The sequence below is a fragment of the Xyrauchen texanus genome, chromosome 28 (genome assembly GCF_025860055.1).
Source record: "Xyrauchen texanus isolate HMW12.3.18 chromosome 28, RBS_HiC_50CHRs, whole genome shotgun sequence".
Taxonomy (NCBI): Eukaryota; Metazoa; Chordata; class Actinopteri; order Cypriniformes; family Catostomidae; genus Xyrauchen; species Xyrauchen texanus.
The window spans coordinates 18,110,157-18,134,901 of record NC_068303.1 but is presented as its reverse complement, the minus strand read 5'-3'; the positions used below and the strand labels follow the sequence as shown (position 1 = coordinate 18,134,901).

Here is a 24,745-nt window from a genome sequence, read left to right as displayed (position 1 = left end):
GTACAATAGATTGTGTACTTGATGGGCCCCAGACTCCCCATTAATGATAAAAGCCTATAAATGTGCCTGCTGTGAAATATATTGTACAACGTGCATAGATATTTAGTGCAGTGTGCCTTATTTAAATGACTAATTGACTTGGTTTACAAGCACTTATTCCTAAATATAGTGATACCCATTTACAGTATGATGCCTAAGAAGCCATAACATGCACTTGCATATTTCTTCCTAACATTGTTATAATTCATGTTTTGCTAGTTTTGGTTGATACACATTAGGATGTATTATGTATTAATTTGTACTTTTTTATGAAAGGGGGGGGGGTCTTTGCCTAGGGTGCAAAATGGGGTATGACCGGCACTGCTTCAGATACCATACACAGATCAATATTTAAGTTCATTTTATTACAAATCTCCACTTTACTTTCAAATGTGACAGTGAAAATGAACAGGCTTTCAGATGTAAATGTGAAATTGGAGATTTATAGTAATAAATTACTTAAATATTGATCTGTTTCTTACCCACGCTAATTATATCACTTCAGAAGACATGTATTTTACAACTGGAGTCATATGGATTACTTTTATGCTGTCTTTAACGGCACCCATTCACTTGCATTGTATGGCCTTAAAGAGCTGAAATACTCTTCTAAACAATTGTTTGTGATCTGCAGAAGAAAGTCATACACATCTGAGATCACATGAGGGTGAGTAAATAATGAAATAATTTTCCATTTTGGGCGAGGTATTCCTTAAAGTTTCAAAACGAAATGATTTAGAAATGTGTGAATAATTCACCCACGGGTTTTGAAGAAACTTGAGCCGTCTTCTCTCAGCAGCACATGAAGTGCCCGAAGCACAGTGGTTGACTTTTGTGGACACTATGTTGATCCTGAAAGTACATTTTTAATCTAGTGTTAAATTGTGGATTATCTAAAACTCTTAAGATCCCACTCAATTCCATAGCTTTTGTAACCTTCACAATAGTCTGAAGATAGGATAGCTTAGGCCCAGATGGAATCTGGAGACTTTTTTTGGCACTTTCTACACAGATTTTTCGGAAAATCGGCAGGATTTTGTGGATGAGATTTAAACATGGTAAAATGTGTTAAATTAACCAGAGATTATGGTTGCTAAAAGCAACACACAATTAGCCAAAATATTTCAGAAACAACATGCAAGTGATGGGGAATTTTTAGCACATTTAGGAATGAGAAATGTTGCTATTCTGTCCTGTGCTCACAAATTCCGTCTGGGCTTATACCAAAAACAAATTCTAACATAACTTGTAAATACAACTTTTCAGTACACACACCATTAAAGGTGCACTCAGCGATTCTTGAGAAACTGTTGATATTCGAACTCAACTGCCAAAACAAACACACTCCTCCCTTCAGTGCTCCTTTGGATGCTCCGCCCCCAAAATTCATGCATGCAAGGCGGTTTTACACACACAAGCTCAAGACACTCACAACTCTGCTACTAAATACACCACAACATATGCTGTTGTTGTGATGTAACATCACAACAACAGCATATATAGGTTCTGTGAAACAAAGCAATATTTATTTTACCCACCTATCGAGAAGAAAAAGAGCAACTTCTGCATCCGTCTTCAAGCCTTTTACCTCTCTGAGGTTTCTCCACTGCAGAAAAGCCTCGCCGATGTTGACACGGCTCCTAGCCATCAAATTATCATAATCCTACTTTTTTTTTTTTTATATTCATCTGACCTTTTTCTATTGGTTTGTTTCTCAGCCATTTGTCCACCTTAGAGTATAGAAAGTTTGCATCAGCCAGATTTGCCATCGCTCTACTAATTAATTTTCCTCTCCATCTGCCCCCACCCCCCATCCAGTGCACGCTTAAGAACCACCCCCTTTTGCAAATTGGCTGGAGTTGTGTTGTGTGGATCGGTCTGATCCATTTTGTTTTTGTCCCATTTACAGAGCAAGGGCTGTGTACAAATACTTGATTTTTTTTTCAGCCCACCCACAGGACAGAGAGCTAGCAGACTGGGAGGAGATATTTGCAGAATTTGACAAAAAGGTTTTTGGATTAGAATTAATGAGTTCACCCAAAAATGAAATTTCTCTTATCATATATTCACCCTCATGACATCCTAGAGGTATGACTTTCCTAAGATAGAAAGGCTATCTAAGAGATAAGAAAGGCTAGTACATTCACAATAAAGTGAAACATTTTTGATATCTCCCTAATCAAACACACCTGATTCAACTCATCAACTCATCACCTCGCCAGTGGAGACTCCAAGACCTGAATTGAAAGTGTCAGAAAGGGAGATATAGAAAATAAGCAGTGTTGGGAGGTCTCCAGAAACCGGGTTGAGAGCCACTGATGTAGAAGGACAAAATGCTCTTTAGATAACTGTTGGTGTTCATTTTCTATTCTACATATCCTAAAATATTAATTAAACTGAAGGTAAACTAATAAGTCACTTCAGTTACCTAAACCAGCAACTTGCTGTATGTCTCCTTTCGACATTGAGTACTGTTTGGGATATTTATGTAGATACATCTAAATTTAATATTTGTGTATTTCCCGTATTACAGAAATAATAATAGGAGTTATAAAGAAGTATATTCCTTCTCCAAAAGAAAAGTCCTCTAAATAGAAGCTACATGCATGTAAACCGATTTCTCACGTATGATTCAATAAATAAGTAGATATTATGGCCAAATTAATATACACAACAAGAAAGGTGTCTGCTCTCGCTCAATATTTTAACATTTTTAATAAACTTGCTTTGCACATCACATAAAAATGTTAACTGAATCTTTCAATACAATGTAAGTTAATTTAGTTCATTCAGGCCAAATCCTTTTTAATTGCTGTTATTTGTTGTATTTTGACAATATATGGCAAAGCAAGACAAACGTCTATGTTACTGTCGTAACTACATTCCCTGATGGAGGGAACAAGATGGTGTGTCGATGTAGTGACAATAGGGGTCACTCTTGGGAGCCCCAAACACATCTGATGTTTTAAGAAAAGTCTCTATCACACACTTCTGCAGAAGGACCGCGACTTCCGCACATAGAGCAGCGGCTTCCTCGCCGGCGAAATGGACGCCGCTGAACCTGGGTGGCCGCCTGGCGAACTGAATCGAGTAGCCGAATCGAATCGTCCTGGCCAGCCAGCGTTAACCCACGCCTCAAAACTATGGCTGAGAGGCACCAAGAGGACGACCGCTGCTAATGTACCTGCGGAACGGGTCTTGCAGCGGAGTGGGGTGGGAAGTGCTACGTCGGGGGGCCGCATGTCCCGATCTCGCTGTATAGGGTGAGACGTTAAAGCACTTACCTGCCTCCGCGTACCCCAAGCAGGACTGGTCAGCGACAGGGGAAGAGGCTGAGCGTCCTCATAGCCTGCCACAACGACCTGTGTGTGGGTGTGTCGTGGCCGGGTGCATGGGGGCGGGAAACCCACACCTGCAACGCCCTGGCCGCGAATTCTCAGTGCACAACTGTCGTGAGAACGACGACCAAAGGCATCGAGTGTATGACCCAGAGAGTAAGGAAAGCGCTCTTTTTTTTTTTTTTTTAAATGTGGGTACCACAACCCCTTGGGTGTGCGGCAAACTCAACAAAAAAGGAAACCAAGGAGTCTCCCTCCGGCATTCCACCGCCAAATGTGCCACGAGACTCCTCACCTCTGGGTCGCCTGTCTCAGGGTTGCTTTGAAGCATTCCTAGGGTTCTTTGTCACGGACCGTGAGACGGGACATCAACTTCCTGCGGGGAGCTCTACTCTGGGACCAAGCCGTTGGCTCCGACTGCGGTGGAGCCAATGTTGCCGCCGCAGGAAGGAAACTTTGTCAGCATCCCTCACATCCGTAGGGCCAGGTCAGTCACAGAGCGCAGCTCCTGCATTGCTTCCGGGTCAAGACCACCCTCGTGCAGCTCTTTCAATGCCTTGGCCTGGTGGACCTGCAGGAGGGTCATGGCATGCAGTGCGGAAGTGGCCCGCCACGCGGCACTGTAAGTCTTCGCTGTCAGAGATGATGTAGTCTTACAGGCCTCTGTGTGCACAAGTGTGGCGCAATCACCTGCGGCAAGCCTGGGCAAGCATAGCAATTAGCTCGGTGTCAGCCCCCAACTGGTTGACCACAACCGAAGGCGGAAGCCCAGCCGAGTCCTCCGTATAGGACTGAAGCAGCCTGCTCTCCGATGCTGCTATCGAGATCTCATTCTTCTCCTGAGCGCCGAATGTGAGGTCGAACCAGCACTGAGGCAGGCCACCTGACTCATCCCAGAACTCAACAGGGGTGCACGAGCGTGCTGGGGAATTGGAAGTATGTGGGGATTCACCTGGCGGAGTTACTTCTGTTGAAGTCCCCAAATCGCCCCCAGCACTAACCGTCATGGTCTTGTGCCCACGGGCAGAAGAGCCGAGTCAGGGAGCGGCCGGGATCTGCACATTACTGGAAAGGCATTTTTAAAAAGACGCTTTCCATCAGTGCCAACTCTTTAGGGAATATATGCTCTTTCGAGGAGAAATATACTCTTTTAGCACTCAACAAGCCCTGCTGAAGTGGCCAGAGGTGTTCTCTGCACTTATCTGTGCGAGAAGGGGAGAAACCGCTGTGATGCGCATTAAAATCCAGAAGCCGCGGAGATCACTCTTTGCTGTCTCTTGCAGAGGTGAATGGATTGGCAGTGGAACACATCAACACTGCTTGGCTCTGAGAAAAAATCTGAATGATTGGTTGCACACCAGATCCTTTTATACCCGTATGTCCAGGGGAGCGGCATGCAAATTCCACTGGCCTTTTCTTAAAACATCAGAGGTGTTTGGGGCTCCCAAGAGAGACCCCTAGTGTCACTACATCGACACAAAGTTGAGTGAGTGACAGATAGGGAACAACAGAATTTAAAAAACAACAATAACCGTTGTTTGTACTCGTAAGGAATTCTGGTCAAGTTGTAAGGAATTATGGAAATCCATTTAAAAGAAGTAAATAAATTATTCCTAAGTCAAATGAACTCCAATAATCCTGCAGTGCTCCAGTCAAAACATTAAAATAGTTAACAAACTCAGTATAATAAATGCTAATTTAATTACTTAACATCAAATGTATCTCTTCAAATATAAACACTTGATGACTGCTGCGACTGTGTCCCAACTGTTTACTTCCGCCTGCCAATTGCCCTTTTTGAATGAGCTTGATTGTAACGAGCTCTTTCAAAATGAACACATTGAGTTACACCAAAAATGCACCTTTTCAAGTCAGTTTAACATGATGAAACCGTATTTGAACAAGAAACCTGATACAATGGTGTTAAATCCAAATACATTTTGAAATATTGTGAACAGCCTCCAAAAATCATTTTTTGAGTGACAGTTGCAAAACAAAAGTGTGTTGATATACCTGTGGTGTTGCGGACTAATGCACCGCTCTGTTCACTGAAACTCAGTGATTGCTCAGACAGACATTTCTTTGGTATGGTTATTTGTTTTGGTTTATAAAAAAGGCATTGCGTAACGTAATCATTTTTTTCCCACTGTGTGGAGTTAACAGTGTTTCATTAGAGTGCTTGCTGCTGCTTCTTTGTTGGACTCAAGTGACAGAACAACTGTAATGTTCCGGTTTCGTAATAGTGACATTCAAAAATCTGTCAATAAATTACAAATGTATTAACACTTATTGAGTTAAAACCAGTACTGTAGCAACAGGTATGTCGCCCAGTGTATGAAGTAAAAGTACTTTTTTTCATTAGAAAATTTAGGAGTAAAAAGTACCCACCATTATACCTACTCGAGTACATTATTTTCAAAAAGTAAATGTAGCACGTAAACATTAAACTCTAATGTCAGTCAATATACAAAACAAGCATAGATACACAGGGGACTCTGTCTTTCCCTTTCTCTCTCCTTCACTCTCTGCACAAAGACCACATTTTCTTTCATTTTGTTGTTTCATTTGTTCTGGGCATCATCTGCATGGCAGGTGTGTAAACATTACTCACAAAACCTATTCAATGCACCATCTTCAGAAAAAAAATATTGTCAACCTACACAAGAATTTCCATAAAAAGACCCTTAATAAATGCTCAGTAAAAACACTAAGCAACTAAACATGGAATGTGGAGTTTAATTATGAGAAAGAATTTGTTTTGTGAAAACAAATAGAAATATGTAGGTTGGTTTGTTCATTATTGTTATATAAACTTTTTTTATATACTTACTTATAACTGTTTATGATGTTTGCTACTTTCACCTTTTTACCTTTTTATCATTTAAAAAAAAATGCAATTAAAAAACAATTTATATCAAAAAGTTAAATATTATCAAAAACAGACATGTTCAAAAAGCCCTTAAAGTTTAGAAGATTAGTGTATTATTCCAAATAGTTCATAGTGATGACAATGGCTGTGCTTCTCACAATATAACTTCATCAATTGCCCTCTTGACCTATATTAGCAGGCTAATATGAGCAGGATAAAAAGAGTAATGATATTTTGTTAACAGAATAGACACCCAGTGAATGTCCAATAACCTTTCTATAGCCTTATTATTTGCCTTTATGATAAAGTAGTTGATCTATGAAATCATAAACTCTTGGTAGCACTGGCAGCTGACTGACTCAGCTATTTATCTGTAATCAAAGTAATTTTACTCTGACCTCATGCCACAGTAGGGGAGTCATGAGGAGGGGTCATTTCTGTTATCCTCTTCTTTGTGTGTGTACAATAATTTACCAGCTTAAGGATTTAGATAAATATTTCTGTACATGTGTGATTACATTTAGTCAGTTGCGTAGAGAAAAGCTAAATACTTTTTTGGAGCCCTTTAAAAACATATAGGGAAAAAAGGCATTGGGATGGTATAACTGCTTATAATAAAAGGGGCAGCATTGCAATGCATATAATCATGCTTCAGTTAATGTTCACATCAAACATCAGAATGGGGAAACATTTTGATCTCTGTGATTTTGACTGTGGCATGATTGTTGGAGCCAGACGGGCTGGTTTGTGTATTTCTGTAACTGCTTATCACCTGGGATTTTCAAACACAACAGTCAAAAATCCATCCAATGCAGTTCTGTGGACCATAATGCCTTGTATGATGAGAGAGGTCTGGTTTGAGCTAACAGAAACGGTAACTCAGATAACCACTCTGAACCATTGTAGTGTGCAGAATAGCATCTCAGAATGCACAACACAAACCTTGAAAGCGAATGGGCTACAAAAGTAGATGAACACGTCAGGAAATGTATTAGGACCATAAAGTGTATATTATGATATGAAAGAAATTTAAACAATTCATTCACATACAAAGTATGAATTTACTTCTGAAGCAAATACGAATACAGAAACTAGAATCTAGCAACGGGGCAGATTTACAGTCCCTCAGCTTCACGCAGCTTTAGACCTCAAGTGCATGAACTTCATCTGGCTGGCCTGTGTATGAATCAAGGATTTGTTGCAATAGGCTCTATTTATGGTTGTACAGTTTTATATATTGCATAAACATTTTTAACTGCTATGTATTCTGTATGAAATGTGCTTTATTAAATGATACAGAATAGTTTTTATGAGCTTTTTGTTATTCAAAAGTTCAGCTCGGTTCATTTAAATTTGCCCAGATAGCCAAACAGAGAAACTATAATGCCTTGTCGAAGAGAGCTCAAATGTCACCGCTAACCACAAAGCAATTAAACCCTCTTTCATGCACTTTCGCCACCTGTGCATGTATGAGGCGTTGCCTTCAAATAGCTCATGTTGGCTCGTTCTGCACTGGCAAATGAAAACACGGGTTGCTATAATTACTGAAAATTCCACATTATTATAATACAGTTAATGTGCTGTTTGGATGCGTTGATTCCCTCTTTATTCACACTAACTATGCCAGCTAGAATCCAAAATGAACAGGTTCAAAAGGAACAGGAGGAATAGTGCACGAGCGCAATGTAGCACCAGATGGTAAAATCATCAAGCGACGTGACAGTCCAATGGCATATCCGATCAAAAATCAAAACGCCTGTGGACACTGGCAGAAACCAAATTGCCACTGGAAAGAGCAGAAAATGCCTTAGTTTTGAACGTCTCTGAATTTGCATTGCTTTTTCTTTTCATGTACAATGCTTTATAAATATATACAGTTCTGTAATGTTTTATTAAAGCGCATATAGGCTACATACATTTGTAGATACTAAGAAAGAGGATTGTCTGTTTAAATGTATTTTTACTATTTACTTATTTATTGTCCCACATTAATTGTAGGCATCTGATCGTCAATTACTTTTATGACGCAATTACAATCACCCAAAATTAATTATTCATAATACAGTAAACACAATGCACTGCTAAGTCCTTTACAACATTAGATAGCTATTTCTTGTTAAGTGAAGAAGATTGCTAAGACGACTTTTATGGCGCTTATCGGTTTAAATATAACCCTCATTATCATACAGCTGAATTGTCATCTCACCTCATCTCAGCCAGAGGCCCGTATGAAAGCCACATGAAAGCGCCCAAAACGTGCTTCTAACGAGGGGCACGCGACTCAACAATAACTGCACGCTGCATTTAGACTGAAAGGACAACGCGTGCGGCCTATGTTCATACCGAATTAAACGAGGAAATATTATTCATTAGAAAATTGCTTAATTTTGGCGACCATTGATGATTTTGAACAACAGAAAACATTACATTTAAAGGTGAGAACGAAATAATATTTCAATTATTTTTATTATTTATTTTTTAAGTTATTTCACATTGCAATCCAAATATATTGTTTTCAGGGTGCCCCATTATGCATTCATTTTGGATCATTTTAATTAAACCCTTTCATACTATCATTTAGAAACACAAAGAGGTAGCCTACACAGTACATACGCTGACCTTTCAATGATGTAATATAATTGCCGCGCAATTTACTGGAACGGGGGAAACGAGAATAGGCTATACGTTGTAGGCTACGAAGTTTCCTCCGTTTTAGATATCAGAAAATTGTACGGTGTGAAATAATCCGTCTTTAATCGTGCCTGCTTTAAATATGCCAACAGATGCTGGGCTTGTTAATAATCAGGAGTGCTCAATTGGTCATCATCAGCGTAGTGGTGGGTATTATATGTGGATATCGTTGTTGTCGAGTGAGGGGGGCCGAGTATATAAAGTGGGCGGCGTTTAGTGATAGACAGTTTATATAATGAGCAGCGCGGACACAAAGCCAGTATAAATACTGCGGGGCGCAAGAAACAAGTCTTCATTCACGAATTACAAGAAGGACACCCTAAAGCACAATGCTGACGCACAAAGTTTAGAACCAAAACAAGACATAACGATTGACATTAAACACACCGATGTGCTCACTGTGGAATACTAAACATGCTCTGTGGATATCTTGAGACGGAGAGGAATAAGACTGGATACTGATTTTCAGCTTAACCATCATCTTTTGGATAACCTGTACATTTGAGGTGTTCTGCACTTTGAGGTGACGCGCAGTGCGGACGCGCGTCTGGATTTACCTTTTTACTCTTCGGCATTTTTTTTTGTTGCAATCTTTATATTGGAATAGGCTTTTTCAGGGAATATAGTCTTGGGTGACGCGGCTGCCAGGAGAATCGAAAAGCATGGCAGCTTGGCTTACCTTTCTCATCGCATTTTTCACGACCGTTTTGACGCAGGTAAACATCCATAGTTGGTCCTGTGGAAAGTCATCAGGACACGCTCTTCTCAATTGTTACTCAAGTATCAGGCTCATGTCAAAAGCACTTTTATAGGTAAGCCAGTATTTTTGCAATGTACTGTTGTAATGCATGTCATTTTTTTCCTTCAGATATTTGGATCTGGTGTTTTCGAACTCGACCTTCGCGAATTCAAAAATTTCAATGGGTTGCTTGCAAATGGCAATTCGTGCAAGCCCGACTGCAGGACTTTCTTCCGAGTTTGCCTTAAAAACTACCAAGTGGTCGTATCTCCAGGTGACTGTATCTTTGGAAGTGCCATAACGCCAATGCTGGGGACAAACTCGTTTAGTATATTTGGAAGTGACTCATTCAGCAGACCAATTCGACTGCCGTTCAACTTTGGATGGCCGGTAAGCTCAAATAAAACTCCTCTGAAACAGAACGCATTACGCAATGTTGATGATTTTTACAGTATTTGGATAGCAACTGTTCATAATACAGGCAGTGTCACATATTTGAACCACTCCACATTCTCAAGCAATTAAGTATTATTATGCGCCAGTTTATTACCTTTATTGCTTTATTTCTGCTGCTTAGGTTGTACTATTTTAGCATGCAATTATTTGTATTTATACACATTCGTCTATAGTTTATTCTTTAGTGGTGTTAAGATTGTATGATTGCTTTTATGTATATACATCTAATATTTTCTTTCCCATTAGGGATCATTTTCATTGATTATTGAGGCCTGGTACTCACCTTATGCGGATTCACCTGTAGGTAAGCTGCTGGATTTAAGCCACTAGAGGGTGACACTGCGATATTGTAGACATTGTAACGCATTTCCAACGTCTCCTTTTTGAAGAGTTGTCTTATTTGCAGCTCTTTTTTTTTTTTTTTTTTTCACAGCTTTTTAAATAAATTAAGCCAAGCAACTACTAACAACCAGAGAACATTTGGTTACAATTCATTTGAAAAATTGTAATGCATTTTCCTTTTGCCTCATACACCTTTGCATTCTCATGCTCGAACACAATTGAACTTCCTTTAGTTTATTTTTGGCGTGGGAAAGCGCAGTGGGCTTTGGTGAGAACACACAACGCTTGCCAAAACCATCCGACGGCATTTTCCTGTATTTTACACCTTTGTCTGTCCAGTCCTTTAGAATGGGATAATACCATGGGAATATTTTGCTTGACAAAAAGGAAGTGGAAATTTCAACATAGGTTTTCCTTAAATGTGTCAGTTTCACAGAAGTTAAAGTTGGTTTGCTTTTGAAGATGGGGGGGGGGTCATGCCAACGTTTTCTATACCACCTGTTTAATTAAAGTTAGCGAACTGAGAAACATCCAAAATAACAATCAGAATCTCCTCTTTCCCCACAGACACAAACAACCCCGACTTGCAGATAAGCTTTTTTGCCATCCAAAGAAAGTTGGAAGTAGGGGCTGAATGGTCTCAGGATGTTCAAGGCGGGAAGCAGACGGAACTAAGGTATTCTTACCGGTTCATCTGCAATGAAAATTACTACGGCGACAGTTGTTCCAAAAAATGCACTCCCAGGGACGACCGTTTTGGCCACTACACCTGCAACCCAGATGGGCAGTTATCCTGTCTCCCTGGCTGGAAGGGGGAATACTGCGAAGAACGTAAGCAATCAGAGATCACAATCCATTGGACTATTGAAGACTGAAGGGTTGGCGTAGGTGCAAGCCCGTGTTTTCTTCATCCCGCTAGTTTATAGGCTATCGGAAAATAATCCCTTTTTTCTTTTTGTAATTTATTTTGTATTTATTTTATTTACCAAAGATCGAACGAAGTGATCTTTAGCGATGCAGTCATTGAACCATAAGTTGTGGTATTGTTGTCTGCGGTACACCATTTAAGACTGTTGCGTTTTTGAGAGTATTTAACCGTCAATCATAATGACCAAGGGGAAATAAAAGACGAGCGCTGATACGTTGTTCAGTGGTTATGGGTCTGATGCTTGTCGGTCGTGTGGCAGTATCAGTTTGAATCTTGTTTTTGTAATATTTTCTGCTTGTTTTGTTTTACTGTTGTAATTCTCGGAGAATTCACGCAGTTGACAAGGGCGCTGACACAGTTTGCGTGTATACACTCTGAGCGCGCGTGTTTGGTCATTTAATCCAACACCGCCGTCATGGAAAGCACGCGCCGGGTTAATCGCGCCATTATTGTCCGCCACGCGCCACAAAATTGTAGTCCTCGTTGTTGCGCTCCAGTGTAGCAGCTGCAAATATGGTTCGTACTGACTACAAACAACAATAGGGACAGCTGTCCGTTATTGGGGTGGAGCATCTGCTGCGGTCTAACCAGCAGTTCAGTGCTAACCGGGTAGGCTATACAGTAGGCTACAGCTCAACACAAGTAACCGTAAATTAACCGGCTTCCATAGCAGTATCCTCGTCAGACAGGTTCTGTGCAATTGCTTGTGGTCTAAGAGCATTATTTGGGTACGGGCAAAAAGACTGTTGAAAAATGGTCATTAGTAGCAATTCAAGTTCAAAAGACCAGCTTTAATGGATGCTCATGTAGTAAACCTAATAAAATTGCCTCAAATCTCAGAGATAGATACCTATTCCAATTACCCCAGTTTCTAACACTTTTTTTATTCACTTGGCTACAACAAAGCTTTATGCACATTATAAGTAGGTCACACTTCAGTTGCCTTTTACAACATTTTTCAAACTTCTGAACAATAATGAACCAAGTAAAACAGCATAACTTTGATCTACACTAAGCCAATCCATGGTCCTTTACTAACAAACATTTTTCTCTTTCTCATGCAGCAATCTGCCTGGAAGAGTGCAGTGAGGCGAATGGCAATTGCTCCAAGCCTGGCGAGTGTGTGTAAGTGTATGAATCAGTGTATGAAGTGTGGAACAGAACAAAATCCCCATAACACTCCAAAGGAGAAAAAAAACAACATTTTGACAACTAACCTAAATGAGATCATATCTGCTTCCTCAAGATCTGTGCGTATATTAATTTGCCCTGAAATTATATGACCCATATAGAGTATTAGAACTGAAATCCAACTGGACACAAGCCAAGTTATTATAAAGCTTTTCTCATTAAACCAGTTTTTAGAAACTGCAGTTAAACACAACTATCTAGTTTAGTGAGTAGGGTTTAAGAAAGATTCTTTATCCTCATAATGGACTAATATATTTAAATTGTTATTGATATAGTGCTGGTATATTTGTGCATTGCAGGTGCAGAGAAGGCTGGCAGGGTAAACTTTGCACAGAGTGTAAAAAATATCCCGCCTGCAAACATGGCACCTGTCAACAGCCATGGCAGTGCAACTGTAAAGAGGGCTGGGGTGGACTGTTCTGTGACCAAGGTAAGACCAAACTAATTTAGCATTTTTAAGACTAAAAGAGCTGAATGAATGTCTTACTCTTTATTGACTTTAGTGTTAAATGACTCAGAGTAATAAACGGGTTTTACAGCATATTGTTTGAAATATAGAAAAACATATGTGAATTAGAGTGATTACGAAAGATATAACCCTCACTTTTTTCTAACAGATTTGAATTTTTGCACTCACCACAAGCCATGTGTGAATGGTGCCACATGTATGAACACAGGTCAGGGTAGTTACACATGTACCTGTCGGCCTGGTTATACTGGGGTCAACTGCGAATTTGAGGTGCGAGAATGTGACAGCAGCCCATGCCAGAACGGAGGTCTTTGCACAGTGAGTCATGCTTTTGGTTGACATATTGTATTAGTCTAATGATATAGTGGTACACCAGGAAAAGCACCTGCTACTGAGGGATGCTGACTGAATTGTCAATCTGGAAGTTTAAGTTTCAGAATTTTTGTCATCATTAACTGACTTGCTTACCTCCATGGAACACAAAATAATACAAAACAGCTTCAATCCCCTCTTTCATTGTATAGAAAAAACAGCAGCATTAACATTCTTCAAAATGTCTCTTGTGTTCCACGGAGGAAGGTTATACATTTTAAAGTAAAAAAGGTGAATAAATGATGGCAGAATTGTAATTTTTAGGTGAACAAACCCTTTATCCATATTAAAGGAATATTGCCAGTTCATTACAAGTTAAGCTCAATCAACAGCATTTATGGTATAATATTGATTACAACAAATTTAATATATATATTTTTTTATTTAATTTAAATACGAGTTACAGTGATGCGCTTACAATGGAAGTGAATGGGCCCAATCTGTAAATGTTAAAATATTCACTATTTCAAAAGTAAAGCCACAAGAAAAAAACAATTTGTGTGTTAACATGATTTTAGTGTAAAGCCATGATGATGTTAGCCATGATGATGTAAAGGCAACAAACCCTATAACAACTGTAAAAATGACAATTTAAACAACTTTACAGCTCAAATAATATATGAGTTTTAACAGAATTAATGTAAGTACTTTTATAAAATTATAAGCTTCACATTTCTGTTTTTAAAGCCACCAAAAATTGGCCCCATTCACTTCCATTGTAAGTGCCTCACTGTAACCTTGATTTTTGCTTATTCTTTTTTAACAGAAATGGACAGACGATTCAAAATTTATTTTTGTGGTAATCAACATTATTCCACAAATGCTGTCGATTGAGTTTAAATTGTATTGAACCCAGAATATTCCTTTAAGCCTCATGCATTCAGTTGGTTTAATGCTGTTGTACTGTAATAATGCGCATAAATGTGAAGCACAAAGTAAGACTTTCACAATAGACTTTATGATTATGTCTGTTTATATTATTTTATATGAAATCACTAATGTGATCAAATCCAACAGTCCTCTGTTAAACATTTTGATTGTGTTAGAATGTCTTTGCTATTTTATCAATCGGTTCATCTTAGAATAAGCGCTAAGCAATATATTTAAATAAGTAGTGTCTATAAAAACCTCAGGCTTTTTCAATAAATTATAAATGGACCTCTACATCCTTTGTAGAGCATAATTTTTAACATCCAGCATCCCTCAATTTGTAACGTTTACAAAGAACATCGACCAGTACATAAAACAATTGGTTCAGAAACATCTCTTTATATGTGTCTGCTTCATTTCTCACCCTAAAGGATTTTGATAAAGGTTACATCTGCACCTGTCTGCGTGGTTTCGAGGGAACTCACTGTGAACATAGTCTACTCACCTGCACAGACTCACCATGCTTTCACGGCGGCACATGCCATGAGAAGGACAATGGGCGCAGTTATGCGTGTGACTGCCCCAGAGGCTACACTGGTCTTAACTGTGAGAGAAGAGTGGATAAATGCACGACTCTGCCCTGTGCCAATGGTATGAAAAATATTTTTTTATTATTTCCATCATCTGGGATTTTGAAATTCATATACTGTGTGTTATGTTCATGGGTGTGAATGTGAATGTGGATTTTAAGCTGCAAATCCAGATATAGATGCATAAGTGTATTTCCATGTATAATTAGTCATTGACACCTGTGTCACCGATCTGCAGGTGGCTTGTGTGTGGTCCTGGGGGGCATTCGCATGTGCAGCTGTCGAGCAGGCTACACGGGCCAGCGCTGCGAGATCAACGTCAACGACTGCGCAACCAACCCCTGCGCTAACAGCGGCACATGCTACGACCGCATCAATGACTACGTCTGCTCCTGTGCTCCAGGATATGAAGGCCGGAATTGCGACCGATCCTCCAACGCCTGCTCATCCAGACCCTGCCTCAACGGGGGCTCCTGCGTTGGCATCCCTGGAAATCCCCCTGCCTGCTTCTGCCCCAGTGGCTTTAGCGGACCCCACTGTGAATTATATGCAGTCACCGCTCCCGTGATAACAAGAGGAACTGAAGACCGCTTTCAGTGGGCTGCGGTTTCTCTGGCTGTGGGTTTGGTGGCTCTCTTGGTTCTCCTCTGCATGGTGATCATTGCCCTACGCCATATTCACTGGCAGGCATCTGGAGAAAGGACTCGAGGCGAGGCAATGAACAACATGTCAGAATCACAAAGCGACAACTTGATCCCCACCTCCCAGCTGAAGAACACTAATAAGCAGGTCAGCTTAGAGGTGGACTGTGCACCTGAGAAATCAAATTACATACACAAAAACTGCCACTTGGACTACAATTCATCAAAAGAGTTCAAAGACATTGTATCTCAAGAGGACAAAAGTCTTAAATATGAAAAGTGTTTAGAAGACAAAATACCATTGAGTAGAATGTACAGGTAAGAAATGGACTTCACTAATCTTTACATCAATTTGATAGATTAGATAGAGGTGTATAATTGAATAGTTTCAATTTATTTTGTTATGCTGAGGTCATGGTCCATTAGCTTGACTTCATTAGGACCCCAGTATTTTAACCTTTGCACTTAGCACTCACTTGATGACAGTAATATGAATGTCAATACTAGCCAAGAGAAATGAAGGCCAAAAATCTGCAATAACCGCATAACCGATTTTACACACAGACCCAAAGGCATTGACAGCAAGAAGCCTTTTTACAATGTTAAAAGATTTTTATTGATCTGGGGATTCTGGGCTGCACAACAAATGCTTTTTCACTGAAAGGGATTGTCTTACAACAGCCTCAGCAAACAGAGCAAAATAATGAACCCCCATAAAAATGAGCCACTTCTTATATGCTTTCACCCCCATCTCTGCACAATAAATAGCTGCCCCATGTGCTTTTACTTTGTGTTAACATGAAGAATGATTTGTGTGTACAGGGAAAAGCCAGAGTGTAGTATATCAACAATATGTTCCCCAAGGGACTCCATGTACCAGTCTGTGTTTGTAATAGCAGAGGAGAGGAGTGAATGTGTCATAGCAACTGAGGTAAGGAGGATCATTTAATTTCTTAACATGCCTGCATGTTTCAAGCAGGGATCTGCTGGCAATATTCATTGTTTATCGTTCTGTCATTGTCTACTAATGAAGCCTACTGAACAGAGGCTGGCTTAATGGGGAAAAAGTGATAAATGTGGTGTCTAGGATATAAAGGACATTGCTAAACTAGTGCTTAAGTGACATTTAACATGGCATTTCCATTGAAATAGTAAACGTTCTTACAATGCTACAATTGTTTGTGACTATTGCATGTTGTAGAATTCACAGAATTATGCATTCATTAAATTTGATTTGATTAAACTGTAATGCTGCTGATGACACTGAATGACATGATGGTGAATTCTCGCTGTACTTATTGGTGCTTCCATTTCCAAAGTGTAAACGAAGACTCATTTTTTTTGTTTGCTTTTTTCACAGGTATAAATTACAGGCAGATGTATAGGAGGCAAAAAAACACAATCAAAGCAAAAATCGTTTTCTGGATTGTTTACAAAAATACTTAAGGACTGGATATTTATTACGATGTCCACTGCTGCACTGAGAAACTTGAGAAACTGGAGCATAGTTTAGTTTTATGTTGAAGAAGTGTTTGTGTACAAACGTGTTCAGTCCTGGATGGTTTCTGAACTCTTCTGCTACGGTATGTTTTCCCTTGTGGGATGAAAGAAAAAAAGGGACTTCTGCATTGCAAGAAAAAAAAAAAGAGGCAAAAATTACAAAAGATCCTTCTTTCAAGGTAAAAATGGACACATTGTCTGCCAAGTAATCAATAGAAGGTGCCAGGGACTTCCAAACCTTCAACCAACATTGCCAGCTATGCAAGAATGAGGAGGGGAGCAAAACTCAGAGCTTACCCACACAAATCATGTTATGAATGTCTGAGAAGGGAGGAAAAACTGCTTAAATCAATCATATAAAAAGGACTTTTGCTCTACATTCTACAATAAGATTGTAAGCAGATGAAAATTCACAAAAAAGCCTTAAAAGATTTAAATAGAGTGCTAAGAATGAGAAGAATAATAACCCACTGAACCGTAACACACAGAACTGTGCCAGAAAGATCCAAGATTTATTTTATGCAACATGGCCCATGAGGACAAGACAAGAAAAGGACAAAAACAGATAAAACAAAGAGACTGCTCACCACTGTCTGCCTATTATTAGTTTTGAGAATACAGAACCAATAATGTAATTTTTTTAAAAGTGATTATTTCCCGAATTAATTTAATAATGACACATTGCTCTTTATATGTTTTATACTATTATTTTGTATATAATGCATATTTATAAGAAACCAAACATCGGAAGAATAAAAGTTAATTCCTTCAAGCTATTTTTGTTGTTACTTGGATGATTTTCTTCTAACATTTACAATATTTTTTGAAATGGTGACTGGAGATGTTCACATTTATTCACATTGTCTGCTTTTATTCCATCTCACAAAGGGTCAACTCTTGAATAACAACCATCTTCAACCTAGCTATTGCTTTTTACATCTCCATGAACTTTTTTTCTCTCAATCCTGAAAAAAACCCTCACCACCCCCTCCTTCCCCAGTTGTAAATTGGCTTGAAATTTAAATCCGTTGCCTCGGATACAGGCCCCTTGAGCTGGAAATTCTGAAACAAAGACAGGCGAAGAGCGCAAACGACAGAGGAGCGGCCCCTCCTCAGAACACTGAAACAGATGCCCCCGGGTGCAACCTTGCCCTGCCATAAAAACAGCGGCATATGCCGCCCCTCTCACCAGGCTCATCGTGGTGCTTCTCAGCAGAGCACCCATAAAGCAAACACACACAGTTATTTACGCACACAAATGGGTTCCAGCATCAAGGGTCTCAGCATCGCCTTCAGGGCTAAAGGAGATATCTCAACCCCAACAAAAGAATCAGCACGAGTTGTGCACATGGCCTTGGTGCACACAGATGGGTTTCAGTGGTAGAGCCCACTGGTATCATTCTCTCTAAACATGGCAAGAGTAGAAAAAAGCAAGGCTCTTAATCAAAACTGATTAAATTAATCAAAGACCTTATTGGCCAGCTAGAGCAATCTGGTGTATGTTCCCTAATGGGTTGTATAGGATCGCCAACTGTAAGTCTTAATGAGCAATGGGTGTAAAGATCATCTGTAAGCCTTGTTGGAGGGTGATGGGGAATTTGAGCATCCTCTAAAGTGGCCAATTTGGACTTGATGTTTGGACTAGACTCTAGATCAAACAAATGACCAACTCAAAGATTCATCCATTCCTTCACATCAGCACTTCACAAATAATTCAGCACCTTGGCCAAAGTCAGCATTAAGAGACCCCATGTAAGGCACCAGAAATCCATGCAGGTGATTTTTTTTAGTAAGTACTAAAGCAGAAATGGTTTCCCAGGAGGTTCAAATCAAAAGTAGCATGGGTTGTCCATAACCCATTGCTGTCCGTTCATAACAGCAACAGTCATCAACAGCCAACAACAATTCTGTGCCATGCATACACACTCCATCTTACACACATCCTGTTAATCGGTGTCATCTAAGCATCCTTGTCTTTGCATCTGTGCTTGGGTTAAAAGGATGTTTAGGAAGAAAAAACAAATTTTGCAAGGTTACGAGAGAATGTCCATCAGTGGCCGGACTGTTAAACACGTTATCGTAGCAATTAGTCTTCTACTAAAGCTTTCGCGCAGTAACCTGTTACTCAAACCCCGCCCGCTGCATTTGTGAGCGTGTATGTGCTCTGCTCTCTGGCCTCTGGGTCTAAATCGCATGGCCAGGCATTCTTATTGTGTTATAATCACTGCATCCTGTTTGTGACCCAGTGACATCATTTCCTGCTTCCTGTCTGATTAAAAAATGCAGAACATGCCGGCACTGGCCAAACACTTTTCTCACACATCTCGTTCTTTCTCTGTTCTTTGTATTTGTGCGGATCCCTAAACTTTCAGGAAACTACCTCATAACAAAAAAGGAGGGGGGCATCAAATCAAGAATATTGATTTCATTTCAAGTGTGTGTTTGGCAATCTGTGATGTGGAATGTGAAAACATCCTTGACAGGAGGATGCTAAACATTCATTAGACTTTGACACAGTTAGCACCATGCAGTCAAAAGAGTAACATGATTAAAAACAAATGAACTTTCTTTGAACTTGAAATTGCACATTAATACACTCTTGGAAGGGTCTTGACATGCAATACTGACATTTATAACATAAAAACATGATATCCAAGGACAGCCTCTGTGAGCCAGCAATCCAACAAACCCAAATGCCCCATCTATCATTTTTCCTTCACCAACACTAGATGTCAGTAAATTGCTCATGCGCACTGAACAGCAAGTCTAAGGAGGAACACATTTCTTAAAATTAAATAATTTAATAAATATAAATATAAGTCATTAAATATAGAATGAATTTGTTAAAAACAATAAAATAATGAAATCAATACTTAAATAACAAGTTTACAAGATAAATCAATAAATGTTCCTTGTATTTAATTTGAGTATTAGTTTACGTCCATTTTCATTTTAGCATGATCTTTGGTTGATTTTTAATTTAGGCACAAGCCTCGTGCCTTTTCATTTTCAGGGCTATGGTTATCGTCACCAGTGGGCATCAACTTTCAAAAACGTTTATATATATATATATATATATATATATATATATATATATATATATATATATATACAGTATCTCACAAAAGTGAGTACACCCTTCACATTTTAGTAAATATTTGATTATATCTTTTCATGTGACAACACTGAAGAAATGACACTTTGCTACAATGTAAAGTAGTGAGTGTACAGCTCATATTACAGTGTAAATTTGCTGTCCCCTCAAAATAACTCGACACAGCCATTAATGTCTAAACCGCTGGCAACAAAAGTGAGTACACCACTAAGGTGGTTATAAATTGGTTTCCTGTCAAAATGCAATTATTTCCTTCTTAGGAAAGATAAATAAACAATATGTAACAATAATATTTTATTAACATTTTACAAACAAAGCCTTCCACAGAATAAAGATAGAAATGCACTAAAATAGTGCCAATTCAAGTAACATTAAACATTTTGCTAAGACTAAGTGTGAGGTTGTCTAATTGAAATAACTAGTCCTCCCAAAGTTTCTATATTGCAATGCTCATTAAATCTCTTTAATCTCTCATCCTCCACAATATTAACCAGTCGGCAGACAACTGGCTATCTGCTTTGCTACAGCAATCGTGCAAATGCATTTACGATTTTCATTAGGGCGTCAACACTAGTATCAAGTCCCGCTTTGATTTACACATTAAAAGTGCTTGCAAACAACATCTCATTATGCATTTTCATGATAGTTAAGACTTATTTCTGTTGTAACTATATTGTGCCTTACAGAGGCTGCAAAGTACTTCCCATCTGGGCTTATTTTGTACAAGAAATAGCATTAAGAGGTTCTTTCTCATAATTTGATCACTGACACGGCTGTTGTGTGTGTTTTTGGTGTGTGGGTCAGATTAATAACTCTGGGTGGAGTCCTATTTTCCACCCTACTCCGACCAGTGTATGCTGGTTTATGCTCTATTAATGGTAAATGCGTTAATTGCAATAATTGTGATTAAATGAATGCTTAAAATGTTTTAAATGAATCACAAGAATTAACCCATTAACTTTGACAGCTCTAATTTAATTCTTTATTTTTGAGTAATTTGGTCCTCCGTTCCAGACAGCAGGGCCATTTCTGACCATATGGGGTCCCTAAGCGAAATTTTACTTGGAGACATATGTTTTCTCTGGTATATGTTTGTTGATTATCACATTTCCCTCATAGTTGTATTCTAAAGGATGAATTCCATAAAATATCAAAATCTTTCTAGCCATGACACACAGAATAGTCCAGTATTTACAGGCTGAAGCAACTTTCTAGAGACTTATCCCTATATTACCCCTATCTTGTGTAAGTTAGGCATTTCTCATGTGTGGAATACAACTATGTATTACACAAGCACACACAAGCATGCTATCAGTGAGTGACAATGGCAAAATTCCATGTTATTAAAAAACACATACACATCAAAATGTCTGAAAGGTTCTCTGCATGTCGTCATTTATGGCAGGAATTTTTTTAAGTGCTATGTATGTGGAGACCGTGTGCACAGGGCATGGTAATGTGTGATATTCTGGGTCTGTTTACTTTGGGTGCAAATCCCCTGGTCCCCACCCTATAGCAGGCCACAGGCACATACCCCACAGGACAAGCATGTTTTTTTGTTTTTTTTTACTTCTGACAGCTGTAGGTTTCTGACTAGCTGAAACTATTTCAACTGCTTTTCAACAGAGTGCCAAACTTGAATGACAGCCAATGTAATCAGTTGGCGCATACAATTGTTTCATTAGCCTTTATTTTCAAATAAATTGGTTTTGTTGAATGTGTCAATCACAGTGAAATCAACATTCAGCAACCGCTAAAAATGTATTGTTTTAAAAATGTGTAGAAATGGCAGTAAAAAGACAAACACATGAACATGGATTGAAAATCGACCCTCTTTCAATTCTACAGTTGTCATTCATATAAGGTCAGTGTGGGGGCCTAGCATGTTTGCACCTCGTACTGTGCTGGAGAGAGTAAAAGGCTGTCCCGTGAAAGGTCTGGTCACAGGAGCTCCCCTGTTTTCCTGAGCTATAGGCAGAGAAAGGCTTGTGCATCATGCAGACTTTTAAGAAGCTTAAATGTGCTTGTATCTTATGATGCAAGCTAATACCTCTATTTATAGATAATCCTATTTTAACCAAAGAAGAGCCTCTATAAACAAGGAAATTTAGGGCTGGCAGGGGGCAGAGCGGTGTTTTGTTCATCAACCAAAGATGGACAAAATTGGGTGGGGTTTGGGTTCAAATGAAGCAAGAAAAGGACAGCAAAATATGACAAAGAACTCAACTGGACCTTTCATCTTATCATCATATACCTTGAAAAAGCTTGTTGGAAATAACATTACACTACATTCCAGACATTCCTTTCTGTTGAAATCAGGCAACTACCACATACAAATTTTTAAGTGAACATTAAAGAGATAGTTCACCCAAAATTCAATATTCCCTCATCATTTACTCACCCTCATGTCATACGAGATATGTGTGACTTTCTTTCTTTTGCAGAACACAAATCAAGATTTTTAGAAGAATATCTCAGCTCTGTAATTGCTTTCAATGCAAGTGAATGGTGACCAGAACTTTGAAGCTCCAAAAATCACATAAAGGAAGCATAAAAGTAATCCATACGACACCAGTGGTTTAATATATGTCCTCTGAAATAATACAATCAATCTGGGTGAGAAACAAATCAATATTTCAATCTTCTTTTTTTTTTTTACTATAAATCTAAATTTTCACATTCAAAATGTGAAAGTGGAGATTTAAGCCCAAAGTATCCTTCGCACAGTCCACGTGACGTCATTTTCTTCATCAGGATTGTCCACTGATGTCAACGCACATGTGCAAAGTTGACCGTTGAAATAGAAGAGTCCACTAGGTGGCAATACACACAGTTGGGCTATACTGTCAAGCAGTAGTCGAAGAACTTATCCTTCTCCATCGTTTTGTTGTAGTTCTTGCTTCCTCTAATGGCGGATTCTCAGTTTTTCTTATTCATTATCCTTCAGAGCGGATGTCCTGTTAATGACACAACTCGATGCTGCCCTCTACTGTCTGGTAGCATATAACAAAGCAATTGTATTGCGCATGTGTTGAACGCATCCATTCGCACTCATCCGTGTGAGATATACTTTCAAAGCTGTGCACGAGACAGAATGGAACACGCAAAGTGAAGTATACCTGGGCCTTTATAGTAAAAACGGACTTATACATATTAAATATTTATCAGTTTCTCACCCACACCTATTATATCGCTTCTGTATATATGGATTTAATCACTGGAGTCTTATGGGTAACTTTTATGCTGCCTTTTTTTTATTTATGGATCCTGAAAGGTCTAGTCACCATTCATTGTGTGGACCTACAGAGCTGAAATATTCTTCTAAAAATCGTAATTTGTGTTCAGCAGAAGAAAGTATTCTTGGGTTAGCATGAGGGTGAGTAAATGATTAGAGAATTTTCATTTTTGGGTGAACTATCCCTTTAAGTGTCCATACAGATGCACATACTGTACATAATATAGGGTGTACAAGTAGTGTGATGATGTAGGATCTGGTTTGATAAAACAAAGCTTTTTAACTATATGTAAGACCATAGGAGGGCCGACAAATAACTTTTCTGTTGTCTCACCGTACCTTGTAATAGTTTGATGTTGTCATGTTCTAATCCTCTGGCTGATCCCAAAGAATGACTGTACTTTATTATGAAACACATTAAAATAATCAGAGTTTGAATAATTTAGACAGAAATCAGATTAATGTACAAATATTTGTGAACATTTTTGAAAATATGATGAAGCAAAGGACAAATATATTTTACATTTATTCATTTGGCAGACGCTTTTATCCAAAGCGACTTACAAAAGAGGAAGAACGTCAGCGAATCATCTTAGGGAGACCGTGGTACAAAAAGTGCCATATTACAAAGTTTCACTATCATCAGAATAGTATACAAAACAGATTTAAGTGCAACAAGAAATGTAAATAATTATTTATTTATTTATTTATTTATTTATTTTAGTGACCGGTTAAGTGCTTTTGGAAAAGATGTGTTTTTAGCCGTTTTTTGAAGATAGAGAGTGAGTTAGCTTCCCGGATTGAGTTGGGAAGGTCATTCCACCACTGTGGTATGATGAAACTGAAAGTCCGGGAACGTGTTTTGGTGCCTCTTTGTTTTGGTACGACAAGGCGACGTTCCTTAGCCGACCGCAGGCTTCTGGTGGGAACGTAGCTCTGCATAAATGTTTTTAGGTATGCTGGAGCAGACCCATTGACTGTTTTATATGCCAGCATCAGGGTCTTGAATTGAATACGTGCATGAACCGGCAGCCAGTGGAGAGAGACAAAGAGTGGTGTAACTTGTGCTCTCTTAGGCTCATTAAAGACCAGACGTGCTGCTGCATTCTGGATCATTTCCAGGGGTCTAATAGCACATGCAGGAAGGCCTGCAATGAGAGCCTTACAGTAGTCCAGTCTAGTTATGACAAGGGACTGAACGAGCAGTTGTGTGGCATATACAGAGAGGAAGGGTCTTATCTTCCTGATATTGTAGAGTGTAAATCTACATGATCTTGCAGTTTTTGAAATGTGGTCTGTGAAATTTAGCTCATCATCAATGGTTACCCCTAGATTTCTGACCATTTTGGAAGGCGAATCT

The 24,745-nt window shown here is 39.0% G+C and overlaps 1 protein-coding gene across 1 annotated transcript; it reads left to right on the top strand.

The window, feature by feature from the left end:
* The first annotated feature begins 9,221 nt into the window (after positions 1 to 9,221).
* On the top strand, positions 9,222 to 17,803 carry dll4 (delta-like 4 (Drosophila)). The gene is made up of 11 exons (XM_052095824.1): positions 9,222 to 9,653; positions 9,806 to 10,066; positions 10,379 to 10,436; positions 11,042 to 11,305; positions 12,467 to 12,527; positions 12,893 to 13,023; positions 13,211 to 13,380; positions 14,736 to 14,955; positions 15,133 to 15,853; positions 16,358 to 16,466; positions 16,896 to 17,803. The coding sequence occupies exons 1-11, from the start codon at positions 9,600 to 9,602 to the stop codon at positions 16,899 to 16,901; spliced, it is 2,055 nt and encodes a 684-aa protein (XP_051951784.1). The 5' UTR covers positions 9,222 to 9,599; the 3' UTR covers positions 16,902 to 17,803.
* The last annotated feature ends 6,942 nt before the right edge of the window (positions 17,804 to 24,745 follow it).

Excerpts from the sequence above, each read along its gene's own strand:
- dll4 (XM_052095824.1), top strand. The coding sequence starts at position 9,600 with ATGGCAGCTTGGCTTACCTTTCTCATCGCATTTTTCACGACCGTTTTG. Across the intron at positions 10,437-11,041 it reads TTATGCGGATTCACCTGTAG|ACACAAACAACCCCGACTTG; the intron begins GTAAGCTGCTGG and ends CTTTCCCCACAG. Across the intron at positions 13,381-14,735 it reads AGAACGGAGGTCTTTGCACA|GATTTTGATAAAGGTTACAT; the intron begins GTGAGTCATGCT and ends CTCACCCTAAAG.